The 18617-nt window shown below is 41.5% G+C and overlaps 1 protein-coding gene across 1 annotated transcript; it reads right to left on the bottom strand.

Moving 5' to 3' along the window:
• Positions 1–304: 304 nt before the first annotated feature.
• On the bottom strand, positions 305–17427 carry LOC142219249 (uncharacterized). Its single transcript, XM_075288194.1, has 7 exons — positions 17340–17427; positions 9453–9800; positions 8308–8640; positions 6948–7046; positions 4487–4888; positions 4053–4355; positions 305–1103 (listed from the first exon to the last, which is right to left on the bottom strand). The coding sequence occupies exons 1-7, from the start codon at positions 17425–17427 to the stop codon at positions 799–801; spliced, it is 1878 nt and encodes a 625-aa protein (XP_075144295.1). The 3' UTR covers positions 305–798.
• Positions 17428–18617: the final 1190 nt, after the last annotated feature.

Below are 18617 nucleotides of genomic sequence, written 5' to 3'. Positions count from 1 at the left end.
CCTGAGGAGTAGAAGTGTCAGTCATCGGAGCACCACTGCTCAATGTAAAGACAATGAAAGGCTTAGGGTGTGAACTATGGCAGCAGTGAATCCCGTTTCCAGTTCGGTTTCCCCCCGGTCAGTAACACAGGTAATAGGCGGCGATTCCTGTATCAGCAGAATAATGACACCCAATAATTCCGGATTATCTGAAAATATTTTATTTTTGTGCAAAACTGATACAAAAGGATATAAAAAGTGGTACAAAAATACCCTGGTGAGAAAGGAGAGACATCATCATCACCATCATCATCATCATCATCATCATCATCATCACTATCATCTTCTTCATCATCATCATCATCATCATCATCATCACAGAGGCGATCATACCTATATCAGGGGTGTAACTAGAACAGACTGGGCCCCCCAGCCAACTCTTGTCACACGAGGCGATGGAGGTCTCTGCCCCGGAAAGCGGTGATGGCGGAGTCATTACACAAGTTTATCGAGGACCTGGCGCCTTTCTAGAAAAGAACAATATTACAGCTATGGATTCTAGATTGTAAGGACATGTTGATCCAGGTTTATACTGATGACAGATTTGGAGTCGGGAAGGAATTTTTTCCCCTGAAATGGGGCAATTGGCCGGAGCCTCATGGGGTTTTTTGCCTTCCCCTGGATCAGCACTGTAGGGTTATAGGTTGGACTTGATGGACTGATCCGACCTCATCTACTATGTAACTATCTTAGATGCCAAATTTGAAACATTCGGGTAAAATCTCCTTCGTGGTCAACGGATTTGCCCGTCTCGATTCCTCAGCTGTTTTCTCTTTCCAGTTTCCATCGGACGCTGTAATTTTGGCACGAGTGCTCAACGTTGCAAGTGAATATTTTCCCAAAGTCTCCATTTGTAACAATGTAACTCAAATAACCCCAGAAACTGGAGGCCAATCGCTCATCGACTTCATGTTCAGACGTCTGGGACAGAATCTCTTCACCCTCCTTGCACCAGGTCACTTTTATGTCTCGAGGATAGAATGAATGAATTCTGCACCTCAGCTCCAACTTGTCTCCAACATTGTAGGACTCTTGGTTGGGCTGAATTGGATCCAGGATGGGCTCTAGAAAATAAGGAAAAATATCAGCCAAACGTGGAAATCCCATTAGGAATGGAGAGAACTGAGCAAAAGTCTAAGTCTGTACATGACTATGAAGTACAGAAGATGGACAGCTGAAGGGTGGACATCACGGAGGAGAACATGTCCCCTATGACTCTTAGCGTAGGACAGATGAGCGTATCCCAGGCATGTGTAAACTCACTTAGGATGAGAAAAGATCCCAACCACAATAAGGACATCATGGCTGGTTATCAGGAGGACACTACATGTATGAGAAGATAACCCGACCACAATAAGGACATCATGGCTGGTTATCAGGAGGACACTCCATGTATGAGAAGATAACCCGACCACAATAAGGACATCATGGCTGGTTATCAGGAGAAGACACTACATGTATGAGAAGATAACCCGACCACAATAAGGACATCATGGCTGGTTATCAGGAGGACACTACATGTATGAGAAGATAACCTGACCACAATAAGGACATCATGGCTGGTTATCAGGAGGACACTACATGTATGAGAAGATAACCCGACCACAATAAGGACATCATGGCTGGTTATCAGGAGGACACTACATGTATGAGAAGATAACCTGACCACAATAAGGACATCATGGCTGGTTATCAGGAGGACACTACATGTATGAGAAGATAACCCGACCACAATAAGGACATCATGGCTGGTTATCAGGAGGGGGCACTACATGTATGAGAAGATAACCCGACCACAATAAGGACATCATGGCTGGTTATCAGGAGGACACTACATGTATGAGAAGGTAACCCAACAACAATAAGGACATCATGGCTGGTTATCAGGAGGACACTACATGTATGAGAAGATAACCCGACCACAATAAGGACATCATGGCTGGTTATCAGGAGGACACTACATGTATGAGAAGATAACCTGACTACAATAAGGACATCATGGCTGGTTATCAGGAGGACACTACATGTATGAGAAGATAACCCGACCACAATAAGGACACCATGGCTGGTTATCAGGAGGACACTACATGTATGAGAAGATAACCTGACCACAATAAGGACATCATGGCTGGTTATCAGGAGCACATTACATGTATGAGAAGATAACCTGACCACAATAAGGACATCATGGCTGGATATCAGGAGGGGACACTACATGTATGAGAAGATAACCCGACCACAATAAGGACATCATGGCTGGTTATCAGGAGGACATTACATGTATGAGAAGATAACCTGACCACAATAAGGACATCATGGCTGGTTATCAGGAGGGGACACTACATGTATGAGAAGATAACCCGACCACAATAAGGACATCATGGCTGGTTATCAGGAGGACACTACATGTATGAGAAGGTAACCCAACAACAATAAGGACATCATGGCTGGTTATCAGGAGGACACTACATGTATGAGAAGATAACCCGACCACAATAAGGACATCATGGCCGGTTATCAGGAGGACACTACATGTATGAGAAGATAACCTGACCACAATAAGGACATCATGGCTGGTTATCAGGAGGACACTACATGTATGAGAAGATAACCCGACCACAATAAGGACATCATGGCTGGTTATCAGGAGGGAACTACATGTATGAGAAGATAACCCGACCACAATAAGGATATCATGGCTGGTTATCAGGAGGACACTACATGTATGAGAAGATAACCTGACCACAATAAGGACATCATGGCTGGTTATCAGGAGCACATTACATGTATGAGAAGATAACCTGACCACAATAAGGACATCATGGCTGGTTATCAGGAGGGAACTACATGTATGAGAAGATAACCCGACCACAATAAGGATATCATGGCTGGTTATCAGGAGGACACTACATGTATGAGAAGATAACCTGACCACAATAAGGACATCATGGCTGGTTATCAGGAGCACATTACATGTATGAGAAGATAACCTGACCACAATAAGGACATCATGGCTGGATATCAGGAGGGGACACTACATGTATGAGAAGATAACCCGACCACAATAAGGACATCATGGCTGGTTATCAGGAGGACACTACGTGTATGAGAAGATAACTCGACCACAATAAGGACATCATGGCTGGTTATCAGGAGGACACTACATGTATGAGAAGATAACCTGACCACAATAAGGACATCATGGCTGGTTATCAGGAGGACACTACATGTATGAGAAGATAACCTGACCACAATAAGGACATCATGGCTGGTTATCAGGAGGACACTACACGTATGAGAAGATAACCTGACCACAATAAGGACATCATGGCTGGTTATCAGGAGGACACTACATGTATGAGAAGATAACCTGACCACAATAAGGACATCATGGCTGGTTATCAGGAGGACACTACACGTATGAGAAGATAACCTGACCACAATAAGGTCATCACGGCTGGTTATCAGGAGGACACTACATGTATGAGAAGATAACCTGACCACAATAAGGACATCATGGCTGGTTATCAGGAGGACACTACATGTATGAGAAGATAACCCGACCACAATAAGGATATCATGGCTGGTTATCAGGAGGACACTACATGTATGAGAAGATAACCCGACCACAATAAGGACATCATGGCTGGTTATCAGGAGGACACTACATGTATGAGAAGATAACCCGACCACAATAAGGACATCATGGCTGGTTATCAGGAGGACACTACATGTATGAGAAGATAACCCGGACACAATAAGGACATCATGGCTGGTTATCAGGAGGACACTACATGTATGAGAAGATAACCCGTCATGTTTGGTTATGCAGGATGTAACTCAGATTCAGTACAGGATAAGTAATGTAATGTATGTACACAGTGACTGTACCAGCAGAATAGTGAGCGCAGCTCTGGAGTATATGTAGTATATAAGTAATGTACTGTATTTGCTGAGGGATGGATATATCTGTTCTATTACTATCAGAGAATCTTCCAGTATTTATCACTTACCCAGTTTTTCCAGTCTCCATTGTACGAATGTGCTGGCTTTCCATTGATGCTTGACCTTACACCTGAAGGTCTTCTCGCAGTCGTCCTCTGTTATCCTCCTCCGGACAGAACTTGTCAGATAATAGAGCCTGTTCTGAGATTCTGTCGCTTCTGTCCTTGGTGTGGACACTTCTTCTGTGTCTTTGTACCACAAGACTTCTATATTTTTTGGATAGAAGGAATGGATTCTACATCTCAGCTCCATCACGTCCCCAGCTCTGTAGGCTTCTTGGTTGGGCTCGATGGCTTCCACTTCGGGTGCCGCTGCAGATATATAAAATATACAAGAACTGAGTGAATGACACATGTCTATGAGGTGAGGCGAGGTATACAGCAGAATGTAAACCTCATGTGGTCACTTCTGGTGTTTCGGAGGACTTGACGTTCCTACTTACAGCTGACCTTCAGTATTTGATAGCGGTGCACGGGCGACTTCAGGGCGGCGTGGTGAATCTCCAGAGACAGCACGGCTCCGTTATGTAGCTGGAACTGGGGCCTTATACGTATGGAGCAGACACAGTTGTACAAGAAGTATTTATATGGTGTTATATCAGCACCCAAGCGGAGGTCATCCCTGGTCCGTAGAGGTAGAGTCTCCTCATCATTGTCCGCCCGTGATAGATATCTGGGACTCTCTGAGCTCCAGGAATCCATCTCAGTCTTGTTTTCTGTGCCATTTTCCAAGTAGAGCTTTATAGTAAGACATTTAGGTCTGAAGTAGGAGATGTGACACTTCAGAGTGTTCTCCTTCATGTGGAACAGGTCTTCTCCCGTGATGTCCCACACAAATGGTGACACTGGACACATCAGAATGATATATACTATTATATAGAGGGATTATCCTCCACCAACCACAATACAAGCGCGTCTAATAACATTCACAGATGGACGACCAAACTAGGACCCTTCTGTCCAACCATCATGACATTGGAGCATCTGTGATTGGACCTCAATGACCCCAGGGCCTATGATCTCACAGAAGAGGCCAGAAGAAGCCCAAAGACTATTGAACATGTTGGGGACCTTTCATTGGAGGCCATGAGGGAGGCCCAGAGAAGTGAAAGACGTATCAGGGGTTATTATTTTACCGCACCTCCCCCGAGCCTCCGCGTATTAAACGCTATAATAATATCACTTATGGTTTAGACTGAACTTTGGCCACAATGATACTGGGTGCACAGATCCACACAGATCTACTTACTGACCTGCACAGATCCACACAGATCTACTTACTGACCTGCACAGATCCACACAGATCTACTTACTTACCTGCACAGATCCACACAGATCTACTTACTTACCTGCACAGATCTACTTACTGACCTGCACAGATCCACACAGATCTACTTACTGACCTGCACAGATCCACACAGATCTACTTACTTACCTGCACAGATCCACACAGATCTACTTACTTACCTGCACAGATCCACACAGATCTACTTACTTACTTGCACAGATCCACACAGATCTACTTACTTACCTGCACAGATCCACACAGATCTACTTACTTACTTGCACAGATCCACACAGATCTACTTACTTACCTGCACAGATACACACAGATCTACTTACTTACTTGCACAGATCCACACAGATCTACTTACTTACCTGCACAGATCCACACAGATCTACTTACTTACCTGCACAGATCCACACAGATCTACTTACTTACCTGCACAGATCCACTGCCGCCCCTGTTCTTCTCGCTCCTCTTCTCTCTCAGTCACATGCCTTCAGAGCGCCGTGCGCGCCCCAGCCTCCCTAGGCTAGTGTTACTGTTGCTGGGAGTAGGCGGGGCTTGTTGTGGCTTAGGAGAGTGTGGGCGGGTACAGGGCGGGGAGATGTGAGTGCATCACTCATGTCTCCCCTCCCAGTACCCGCCCACACTCTCCTAAGCTACAAGCTCCGCCTTCTCCCAGCATCTCTAACACTAGCCTAGGGAGGCGGGGATGCGCACGGCGCTGTGAAGGCATATGAATAAGAGAGAAGAGGAGCAAGAAGAATGGGGAGCGGCAGCGAATCTGTGCAGGTAAGTAAGTAGATCTGTGCGGATCTGTGCAGGTAAGTAAGTAGATCTGTGCGGATCTGTGCAGGTAAGTAAGTAGATTTGTGCAGGTAAGTAAGTAGATCTGTGCAGATCTGTGCAGGTAAATAAGTAGATCTGTGCGGATCTGTGCAGGTAAGTAAGTAGATCTGTGTGGATCTGTGCAGGTAAGTAAGTAGATCTGTGTGGATCTGTGCAAGTAAGTAAGTAGATCTGTGTGGATCTGTGCAGGTAAGTAAGTAGATCTGTGCGGATCTTTGCAGGTAAGAAATAGATCTGTGCGGATCTGTGCAGGTAAGTAAGTAGATTTGTGCGGATCTGTGCAGGTAAGTAGATCTGTGTGGATCTGTGCAGGTAAGTAAGTAGATCTGTGCAGATCTGTGCAGGTAAGTAAGTATCTACTCTTCTGTTTCCTCTCTGCTATGCCGTATACTGGACTCTGCTACATCTGCATTACTGTACATTGACTTGTCTATCTACTCTGCTGCTTTGTCCCTGTTTTACTGTATACTCAGCTCTGCTACATCTCAGACATAGCAGAGCTGAGTATATGGTAAAGCAGGGACGAAGCAGAAGAGTAGATAGACAAGTCAATGTACAGTAATGCAGATGTAGCAGAGTCCAGTATACGGCACAGCAGGGAGCACTGTACATTGTAGTAGTACTAGCTAACATTGTTAGCTTTTCCGACAATACTTGGCCAGTAGCAAAGCATTTTGGGAAATAACCTCCGACCTCGATCCCGCCTAAAAGGATCGGGATTGGAATTCCGATCACGATCATGAAATTTACGTTCTTTATGTTCTTACCTTTAACACAATGGTACAATATAAAGGCTACCAGTATAAAGACGGCCAGAGTCAGAACGATCCCCACTATAGTCCAAGCTAATGCGTAGGTCCTGTGATCTATAAGGAATGGAAACATTATACATATAGAAGTTTACACCCCTCCCCCTTTATACATCTAGAAGTTTACACCCCTCCCCCTTTATACATATAGAAGTTTACACCCCTCCCCCTTTATACATCTAGAAGTTTACACCCCTCCCCCTTTATACATCTAGAAGTTTACACCCCTCCCCCTTTATACATCTAGACGTTTACACCCCTCCCCCTTTATACATCTAGAAGTTTACACCCCTCCCCCTTTATACATATAGAAGTTTACACCCCTCCCCCTTTATACATATAGAAGTTTACACCCCTCCCCCTTTATACATATAGAAGTTTACACCCCTCCCCCTTTATACATCTAGAAGTTTACACCCTTCCCCCTTTATACATCTAGAAGTTTACACCCCTCCCCCTTTATACATCTAGAAGTTTACACCCATCCCCCTTTATACATCTATAAGTTTACACCCCTCCCCCTTTATACATCTAGAAGTTTACACCCTTCCCCCTTTATACATCTAGAAGTTTACACCCCTCCCCCTTTATACATATAGAAGTTTACACCCCTCCCCCTTTATACATATAGAAGTTTACACCCCTCCCCCTTTATACATCTAGAAGTTTACACCCTTCCCCCTTTATACATCTAGAAGTTTACACCCCTCCCCCTTTATACATCTAGAAGTTTACACCCATCCCCCTTTATACATCTAGAAGTTTACACCCCTCCCCCTTTATACATCTAGAAGTTTACACCCCTTCCCCTTTATACATATAGAAGTTTACACCCCTCCCCCTTTTTTCCCAGCAGGTCACCTGACCCCGAACAGGAGGAAACCAAATCCAGCTGCCGTTACCGGACATACGGATGTGACATCTCTATACGGAACTCCATATATGAGTTATAAGAGTATTGGGGTCAGGCCGGGTTCAGGTGGGTGTTTTTTGGACCGGATTTTGACGCGGTGGCCAAAATCGACTAGCCATGACTGAATGCCGTTGCAGCCCATACAGTGCACCATTTGCGGCACTCCGCTCCGGATTAGGCCCAAATGAATGGGGCTAGTCGGGAGGGCGTATCGCGAGGCGGACTGATTCAGCCGCGGAATCCGTCTGAAGAAAGGCCATGACCCACTCCCATTGATTTCAATGGGAGGCGTTTTTTTGAGTTGGATTCTGACACAGATACCGCGTCAAAATCCAGCCCAAAAAACTCAGTGTGACCCCAACCTAATGCTAATTGACGACCAGCCCTATCTACCGGCTTACATACCTTCCATTGGTCGCACCGAGAGACTGGTATTACACGTCCGTCCATGTCTCAGCGACCTATGGGTGATAAGACAGGAATATACATCTCCGTCCTCGCCGAGGCTCCGAGGCCTCACAGACAATACGCTGGTCACATTGTAGGTCTGGTCTTGGTTCTGGACCGGGACGGTGGTGCAGCTCTGACCGTCCACGTTGTTGGTGGAGGTTTTACTGTATTTCAGCCAATGTATCTTCACGTCTTCTGGATGGAAACCGTCCACGTAACATGTCAGAGACCGCTCGGCGCCCGGAGTCAGCTCTAGTCTGGGGTCGCTCACTGTACAGGCCGGCGTAGCTGGAGGAGGAAAGACGTAAGATATCCCGCAATCCGTCTCAGACACGACTAGAGATAAGTAGTATGTAACAAGACGGACTGCAGTGATGGACACTCTACAAGGCGCTGGCCACCATTACATGGACGACTTGAGATTTACATATTATATAGGGTTATCAGATCTTCCCGTATACGCCTCTTCTCCAGACTACACAGATATAACTCCTCGTACCTGAGATCCTCCAAACCCCAAACCAGGACGTCCTATGAACTAGAGCGTGTCACTGGCATGGGCAGCACATGGATGTCGTCTGTATACCACCCGTGCTTTGGTGGTCTCCGGTGACTGATTCACACCCTTCATCTAGGGCATCTTGGACCACCAACACTCACAATAAGGGAACCCTCTTCTATCACCCAAATGTGGCCCCTCAACCCTGATTTGTTGCCAAATCACCATAGAACAGAAAGGATTGAGTAGCCGCCATCTTGGGCCTCCTCCCGGCATCATCTCAGCCACTACTCAATAGGTGAAGGACGGTAGAGCCTATAGGAGTCCTCAGTCTTCTTGGCTATAAGGATGGATATTAGCCGGCCCAGGAAGACTCCGATACCGACTGGTAGATTTATGTGGAACCCCACTGACTCCACCCACTTGGCTAAAGGGGCTTATATCTTTGGAACGGCTTAACAGGTTTGGACAAACCCTATAATGCTCAGGGTGTCGGCACCTATGACGTGAGGTTGGCCATTGGGCTATCCTACGGGAGCCGGTGACATGACGTACCTGATATATACTATATATACTCCTACGGCCTCCACCGAGGACTCACCTGACACCTGCAGAGTGACTTTACTAACGGCTTTGTCCGGGGTGACGATGACATGGCAGGTGTATTCTCCTTCGTCACTAAACCCCAGGCTGGGCAGATACAGACTGGCATCTCCGGCCGCCAGCCCATCTTCTGCTATAGACGATCCAGATCTGGTTATGCTTTTACGTCCGCCATCGAACAGATAAACCAGCTTCTCTCCTTCGGGAGTTGTCAGCGTCCAGCGAGCGGCGACTGTAGAAATATTCAGGTGTGGATCCTCATAGCCATAGAAGCGACAGGGGACGGTCACGTCCTGACCCAGCAGCTCCTCTATAGGGGAAGGGACCTTATAGATCTGTAATTTACCTGGAAGGCGGAGAAGAGACTAATAAAGTCACCTCGTATATACCGCACATCACCCAAGGCATTCCTTATCTCCGTACAATCTGTACCCGTGGCCTTAGGAATGACTCCCATCCTTATCTGAGTCATTCTGCTCTGTTCTCCCTACACAAGCAGTCTCCACTTACAATGAAGTCTATGGAGAGGGAGAGGGGGAGAAGCAGATATGAGGCCTACAGCAGTGCATGAGCCATTCCTGTCAGGGGAAAGCTGGATGGGAATTACTGATAATTCACCTTTGTGGTCACAACCAAATGAAACAGCTCAGAGCTTCAAGGGTTAAATAATAGATTTAGGAACGTCCCCCCCGGCAGCTACAATACTGACAATATCACTGATACTATTCCATCCATAGGGGGCGCCATGCCCAGAAAAGTCCAGGTCATTGTGGCCAGGATTATGGAGAGGTCGGTCCTTGTCATCACCGCATAGCCCTCAACTTCCAAAGTCAGTTTACATATAAGCAATGTCTCCAACCCCACCCATGGCCCCACCCATACCCCCACCCGTGGCCCCACCCATAACCCCACCCGTGGCCCCACCCATAACCCCACCCATGGCCCTACTCATAACCCCACCCGTGGCCCCACCAATAACCCCACCCGTGGCCCCACCAATAACCCCACCTGTGGCCCCACCCATAACCCCACCCGTGGCCCCACCAATAACCCCACCCATAACCCCACCCGTGGCCCCACCCATAACCCTACCTGTGGCCCCACCCATAACCTAACCCGTGCCTCCACCCATAACCCCACCCGTGGCCCCACCCATAACCCCACCCGTGACCCCACCCATAACCCCACCCGTGGCCCCACCCATGTCTCTTTGTGCACCTATATATACTATAATGCCCATTTAGTGCCCTCAGCATGGTATTATGCCCCCTGTGGCCCCTACACTGTATTATAACCCCCTCATTGTGGCCCCCACAGTCTCATGGTCCCGTATTTGTAGCTCCTGTATTATAATGGACCCCTCATTGTTGCCCCATATAATAATGGCCCCGCTTTTTTGGCTCGCGCACTGTAATGGCCTCACCGTGTTTTCCCCCTTTGTGGCAAAAACAACAGAAAAAATACTCTTGCTCCATTTTCCTGCAGCCTCTCTGATGACGTCACTTCGCCCCTTGGTGTCTCCGATGATGTATAGGGTATGATGTATAGTATATAATGTAATGTATAGTGTATGATGTATAGTGTATGATGTATAGGGTATGATGTATAGTGTATGATGTATAGGGTATGATGTATAGGGTATGATGTATAGTGTATGATGTATAGTGTATGATGTATAGTGTATGGTGTATAGTGTATGATGTATAGGGTATGATGTATAGTGTATGATGTATAGTGTATGATGTATAGTGTATGATGTATAGGGTATGATGTATAGTGTATGATGTATAGTGTATGATGTATAGTGTATGGTGTATAGTGTATGGTGTATAGTGTATGATGTATAGTATATGATGTATAGTGTATGATGTATAGTGTATGATGTATAGGGTATGATGTATAGTATATGATGTATAGTGTATGATGTATAGTATATGATGTATAGTGTATGATGTATAGTGTATGGTGTATAGTGTATGATGTATAGTGTATGATGTATAGTGTATGATGTATAGTGTATGGTGTATAGTGTATGATGTATAGGGTATGATGTATAGGGTATGATGTATAGTGTATGGTGTATAGTGTATGATGTATAGGGTATGATGTATAGTGTATGATGTATAGTGTATGATGTATAGTGTATGATGTATAGTATATGATGTATAGTGTATGATGTATAGTGTATGATGTATAGTATATGATGTATAGTGTATGATGTATAGTGTATGGTGTATAGTGTATGATGTATAGTGTATGATGTATAGTGTATGATGTATAGTGTATGGTGTATAGTGTATGATGTATAGGGTATGATGTATAGGGTATGATGTATAGTGTATGGTGTATAGTGTATGATGTATAGGGTATGATGTATAGTGTATGATGTATAGTGTATGATGTATAGTGTATGGTGTATAGTGTATGATGTATAGGGTATGATGTATAGGGTATGATGTATAGTGTATGATGTATAGTGTATGATGTATAGTGTATGGTGTATAGTGTATGATGTATAGGGTATGATGTATAGTGTATGATGTATAGTGTATGGTGTATAGTGTATAGGGTATGATGTATAGTGTATGATGTATAGTATATGATGTATAGTGTATGGTGTATAGTATATGATGTATAGTGTATGATGTATAATGTGTGATATATAGTGTATGATGTATAGTGTATGATGTATAGTGTATGATGTATAGTGTATGATGTATAGTATATGATGTATAGTGTATGATGTATAGTATATGATGTATAGTGTATGATGTATAGTATATGATGTATAGTGTGTGATGTATAGTATATGATGTATAGTGTATGATGTATAGTATATGATGTATAGTGTGTGATGCATAGTATATGATGCATAGTGTATGATGTATAGTGTATGGTGTATAGTATATGATGTATAGTATATGATGCATAGTATATGATGTATAGTGTATGATGTATAGTGTATGATGTATAGTATATGATGTATAGTGTATGATGTATAGTATATGATGTATAGTGTGTGATGCATAGTATATGATGCATAGTGTATGATGTATAGTGTGTGATGTATAGTGTATGATGTATAGTGTATGGTGTATAGTATATGATGTATAGTATATGATGCATAGTATATGATGTATAGTGTATGATGTATAGTGTATGATGTATAGTGTATGATGTATAGTGTATGATGTATAGTGTATGGTGTATAGTATATGATGTATAGTATATGGTGTATAGTATATGGTGTATAGTGTATAATGTTTAGTATATGATGTATAGTATATGATGTATAGTGTATGATGTATAGTGTATGATGTATAGTATATGATATGATGTATAGTGTATGATGTATAGTGTATGATGTATAGTGTGTGATGTATAGTGTATGATGTATAGTATATGGTGTATAGTATATGGTGTATAGTGTATAATGTTTAGTATATGATGTATAGTATATGATGTATAGTATATGATGTATAGTGTATGATGTATAGTATATGATGTATAGTGTATAATGTTTAGTATATGATGTATAGTATATGATGTATAGTATATGATGTATAGTGTATGATGTATAGTGTGTGATGTATAGTGTATGATGTATAGTATATGGTGTATAGTATATGGTGTATAGTGTATAATGTTTAGTATATGATGTATAGTATATGATGTATAGTATATGATGTATAGTGTATGATGTATAGTATATGATGTATAGTGTATAATGTTTAGTATATGATGTATAGTATATGATGTATAGTATATGATGTATAGTATATGATGTATAGTGTATGATGTATAGGGTATGATGTATAGTGTATGATGTATAGTATATGATGTATAGTATATGATGTATAGTGTATGATGTATAGTATATGATGTATAGTGTATAATGTTTAGTATATGATGTATAGTATATGATGTATAGTGTATGATGTATAGTGTATGATGTATAGTGTATGATGTATAGTATATGATGTATAGTGTATAATGTTTAGTATATGATGTATAGTATATGATGTATAGTGTATGATGTATAGGGTATGATGTATAGGGTATGATGTATAGTGTATGATGTATAGTGTATGATGTATAGTATATGATGTATAGTGTATAATGTTTAGTATATGATGTATAGTATATGATGTATAGTGTATGATGTATAGGGTATGATGTATAGGGTATGATGTATAGTGTATGATGTATAGTATATGATGTATAGTATATGATGTATAGTATATGGTGTATAGTATATGATGTATAGTGTATGATGTATAGTGTATGATGTATAGGGTATGATGTATAGTGTATGATGTATAGGGTATGATGTATAGTATATGATGATGTATCGTGTATGATGTATAGTATATGATGTATAGTGTATGATGTATAGTGTATGATGTATAGGGTATGATGTATAATGTATGATGTATAGTGTATGATGTATAGTGTATGATGTATAGTATATGATGTATAGTGTATAATGTTTAGTATATGATGTATAGTATATGATGTATAGTATATGATGTATAGTGTATGATGTATAGTGTATGGTGTATAGTGTATGATGTATAGTGTATGATGTATAGTGTATGATGTATAGTATATGATGTATAGTGTATGATGTATAGTGTGTGATGTATAGTGTATGATGTATAGTGTATGATGTATAGTGTATGATGTATAGTATATGATGTATAGTATATGATGTATAGTGTATGATGTATAGGGTATGATGTATAGTGTATGATGCATAGTGTATGATGTATAGTGTATGGTGTATAGTGTATGATGTATAGTGTATGATGTATAGTGTGTGATGTATAGTATATGATGTATAGTATATGATGTATAGTGTATGATGTATAGTATATGATGTATAGTGTATGATGTATAGGGTATGATGTATAGTGTATGATGTATAGTATATGATGTATAGTGTATGATGTATAGTGTATGATGTATAGTGTATGATGTATAGTGTATGATGTATAGTATATGATGTATAGTGTATGATGTATAGGGTATGATGTATAGTGTATGATGTATAGTATATGATGTATAGTATATGATGTATAGTATATGATGTATAGTGTATGATGTATAGTGTATGATGTATAGTATATGGTGTATAGTATATGATGTATAGTATATGATGTATAGTATATGATGTATAGTGTATGATGTATAGTATATGATGTATAGTATATGGTGTATAGTATATGATGTATAGTGTGTGATGTATAGTATATGGTGTATAGTATATGATGTATAGTGTATGATGTATAGTGTATGATGTATAGTATATGGTGTATAGTATATGATGTATAGTATATGATGTATAGTGTATGATGTATAGTGTATGATGTATAGTATATGATGTATAGTATATGATGTATAGTATATGGTGTATAGTATATGATGTATAGTGTGTGATGTATAGTATATGGTGTATAGTATATGATGTATAGTGTATGATGTATAGTGTATGATGTATAGTATATGATGTATAGTGTATGATGTATAGTGTGTGATGTATAGTGTGTGATGTATAGTGTATGGTGTATAGTGTGTGATGTATAGTATATGATGTATAGTGTATGATGCATAGTATATGATGTATAGTGTATGATGTATAGTGTATGATGTATAGTGTATGATGTATAGTATATGGTGTATAGTGTATGATGTATAGTATATGATGTATAGTGTATGATGCATAGTATATGATGTATAGTGTATGATGTATAGTGTATGATGTATAGTGTATGATGTATAGTATATGATGTATAGTGTATGATGTATAGTGTATGATGTATAGTGTATGATGTATAGTATATGGTGTATAGTGTATGATGTATAGTATATGATGTATAGTATATGATGTATAGTATATGGTGTATAGTGTATGATGTATAGTATATGATGTATAGTGTATGATGTATAGTATATGATGTATAGTGTATGATGTATAGTATATGATGTATAGTGTATGATGTATAGTATATGATGTATAGTGTATGATGTATAGTGTATGATGTATAGTGTATGATGTATAGTATATGATGTATAGTATATGATGTATAGTATATGATGTATAGTGTATGATGTATAGTGTATGATGTATAGTGTATGATGTATAGTATATGATGCATAGTATATGATGTATAGTGTATGATGTATAGTATATGATGTATAGTGTATGATGTATAGTGTGTGATGTATAGTGTATGATGTATAGTATATGGTGTATAGTATATGATGTATAGTATATGATGTATAGTGTATGATGTATAGTGTATGATGTATAGTGTATGATGTATAGTGTATGATGTATAGTATATGATGTATAGTGTATGATGTATAGTGTGTGATGTATAGTGTATGATGTATAGTATATGGTGTATAGTGTATGATGTATAGTGTATGATGTATAGTATATGGTGTATAGTGTATGATGTATAGTATATGATGTATAGTGTATGATGTATAGTGTATAATGTATAGTGTATGATGTATAGTGTATGATGTATAGTGTATGATGTATAGTGTATGATGTATAGTGTATGATGTATAGTGTATGATGTATAGTGTGTGATGTATAGTATGTGATGTATAGTGTATGATGTATAGTATATGATGTATAGTATATGATGTATAGTGTATGATGTATAGTATATGATGTATAGTGTGTGATGTATAGTGTATGATGTATAGTATATGATGTATAGTATATGATGTATAGTATATGATGTATAGTATATGATGTATAGTGTATGATGTATAGTGTGTGATGTATAGTGTATGATGTATAGTATATGGTGTATAGTGTATGATGTATAGTGTATGATGTATAGTATATGGTGTATAGTGTATGATGTATAGTATATGATGTATAGTGTATGGTGTATAGTATATGATGTATAGTGTATGATGTATAGTGTATGATGTATAGTGTATGATGTATAGTGTGTGATGTATAGTATGTGATGTATAGTGTATGATGTATAGTATATGATGTATAGTGTGTGATGTATAGTGTATGATGTATAGTGTATGATGTATAGTGTATGATGTATAGTGTATGATGTATAGTGTGTGATGTATAGTATGTGATGTATAGTGTATGATGTATAGTATATGATGTATAGTATATGATGTATAGTGTATGATGTATAGTATATGATGTATAGTGTGTGATGTATAGTGTATGATGTATAGTGTATAATGTTTAGTATGTGATTCCCTTCTCAGATATCCTTGCACATCACCTACTATCTGAGGGTGCGGTATAGTCAGGGGATGGCGGTCCGTCCGTGTTTGTCTTCCTTTTTCCTTCCCTTGTTTGCTCTCTGGGATAAGCCGAATATTTTCTCATTTCATGTTAACCCTTCGAGACCAGACCAGACCCCATAACAGCAGCTCGGGTCGTCCTCGGGATCGGGACTATGTGGCCGCTTATGTGGGTTCAGATCATGAGTCTGGGGGCGCCTTGTAGGTTCTCCATTTATAGAAGTAACCAAAATCCAGAATATCCAGAATATGCAGAATATCCAGGGCGCCGCTGTCTCCAGTCCTCCCATCGAGGAACGAGCCCATCAATGGTTACCCCAAAATAACGTGATGGGTAACAAACAGCCGAACCCCCGACTAGACTCCGCGGACTCAGACGGGCGCACGTTTTTGCTTTATTATTGGGGGCCCTTGTAGAGCGGTCAGAAGGCTGAACAGGCCGCTATATACAGTATATATCATTATATAAGCTTTATCTCCCTTCTTGCCCCGAGGTGCGGCCGCCTACTTACCCCCCTGTGTTATATGAAGGGCTCGGTCCGTGAAGCTGCAGCAGACGCAATGAGAGGAGTGCGAGGGTGAGACTTACCGGATAGAGAGCGGCGGCCGAGGAGGCCGAGGATGAGCCCCAGAGTCTTCAAGGAGAAGATCTGCTGTAGGTGCTGTGCGAGCCCCATGCTACACGCCCAATGACTACCGTCCAGGGACACTGACTCTGAGAATTCAGCCCCGCCCCCTTCATATTTTACTTTTACTTTCACTTCTCAGGCTCCATAACAACCAGTCTGACGTCACTTGTGAGGAACCTTCAAGGAAATGGCCCCGACCCGGGAGAGGTGACTATGGCCGACCAGGCTAGGGATCATGGATCTCCCCTATAGTCTGCGCCCCACAATCCTAGGAAGACACTCACTGGAAGATGTAATGCTGTAGTTTATTCCTTAGGAGGACAGTAAGAATCTCAGAGATCAGACCTTACCTATCATATAGTGCTCGGGAAGATGAGAATATCCCTTTAATGGGGGGACTGTGGTTGTCACTGTGATAGGGGGCACTAGGGTAATAACTACTATGGTGGACATGTCGCCACTTGCCTTGTACTCACTGACATTATATATCCAGGCAGTCACCAATTAACTACAGAAGGAGATATCTGCAACAAAACCTCCTGTACCTGCACCTGTCCTGTACCTGAACCTATACCACTGTACCTGCACCTGTCCTGTACCTGAGCCTATACCACTGTACCTGCACCTGTCCTGTCCTGCACCTATACCACTGTACCTGCACCTGTCCTGTCCTGCACCTATACCCCCGTACCTGCACCTGTCCTGTCCTGCACCTATACTCCTGTACTGCACCTGTCCTGTCCTATACCTGCACCTATACCCCTGTACCTGCACCTGTCCTGTACCTGAACCTATACCACTGTACCTGCACCTGTCCTGTCCTGCACCTATACTCCTGTACTGCACCTGTACTGTACCTGCACCTATACTCCTGCACCTGTCCTGTCCTGCACCTATACTCCTGTACCTGCACCTGTCCTGTCCTGCACCTATACTCCTGTACCTGCACCTGTCCTGTCCTGCACCTATACTCCTGTACCTGAACCTATACCACTGTACCTGCACCTGTCCTGTACCTGAACCTATACCACTGTACCTGCACCTGTCCTGTACCTGAACCTATACCACTGTACCTGCACCTGTCCTGTCCTGCACCTATACCCCCGTACCTGCACCTGTCCTGTCCTGCACCTATACTCCTGTACTGCACCTGTACTGTACCTGCACCTGTACTGTACCTGCACCTATACTCCTGTACTGCACCTGTACTGTACCTGCACCTATACTCCTGCACCTGT

Source organism: Leptodactylus fuscus, chromosome 10 (genome assembly GCF_031893055.1).
Source record: "Leptodactylus fuscus isolate aLepFus1 chromosome 10, aLepFus1.hap2, whole genome shotgun sequence".
Lineage (NCBI taxonomy): Eukaryota > Metazoa > Chordata > Amphibia > Anura > Leptodactylidae > Leptodactylus > Leptodactylus fuscus.
Note: the sequence above shows the minus strand (reverse complement) of the source record. Positions and strands in the feature narration are given on the sequence as shown.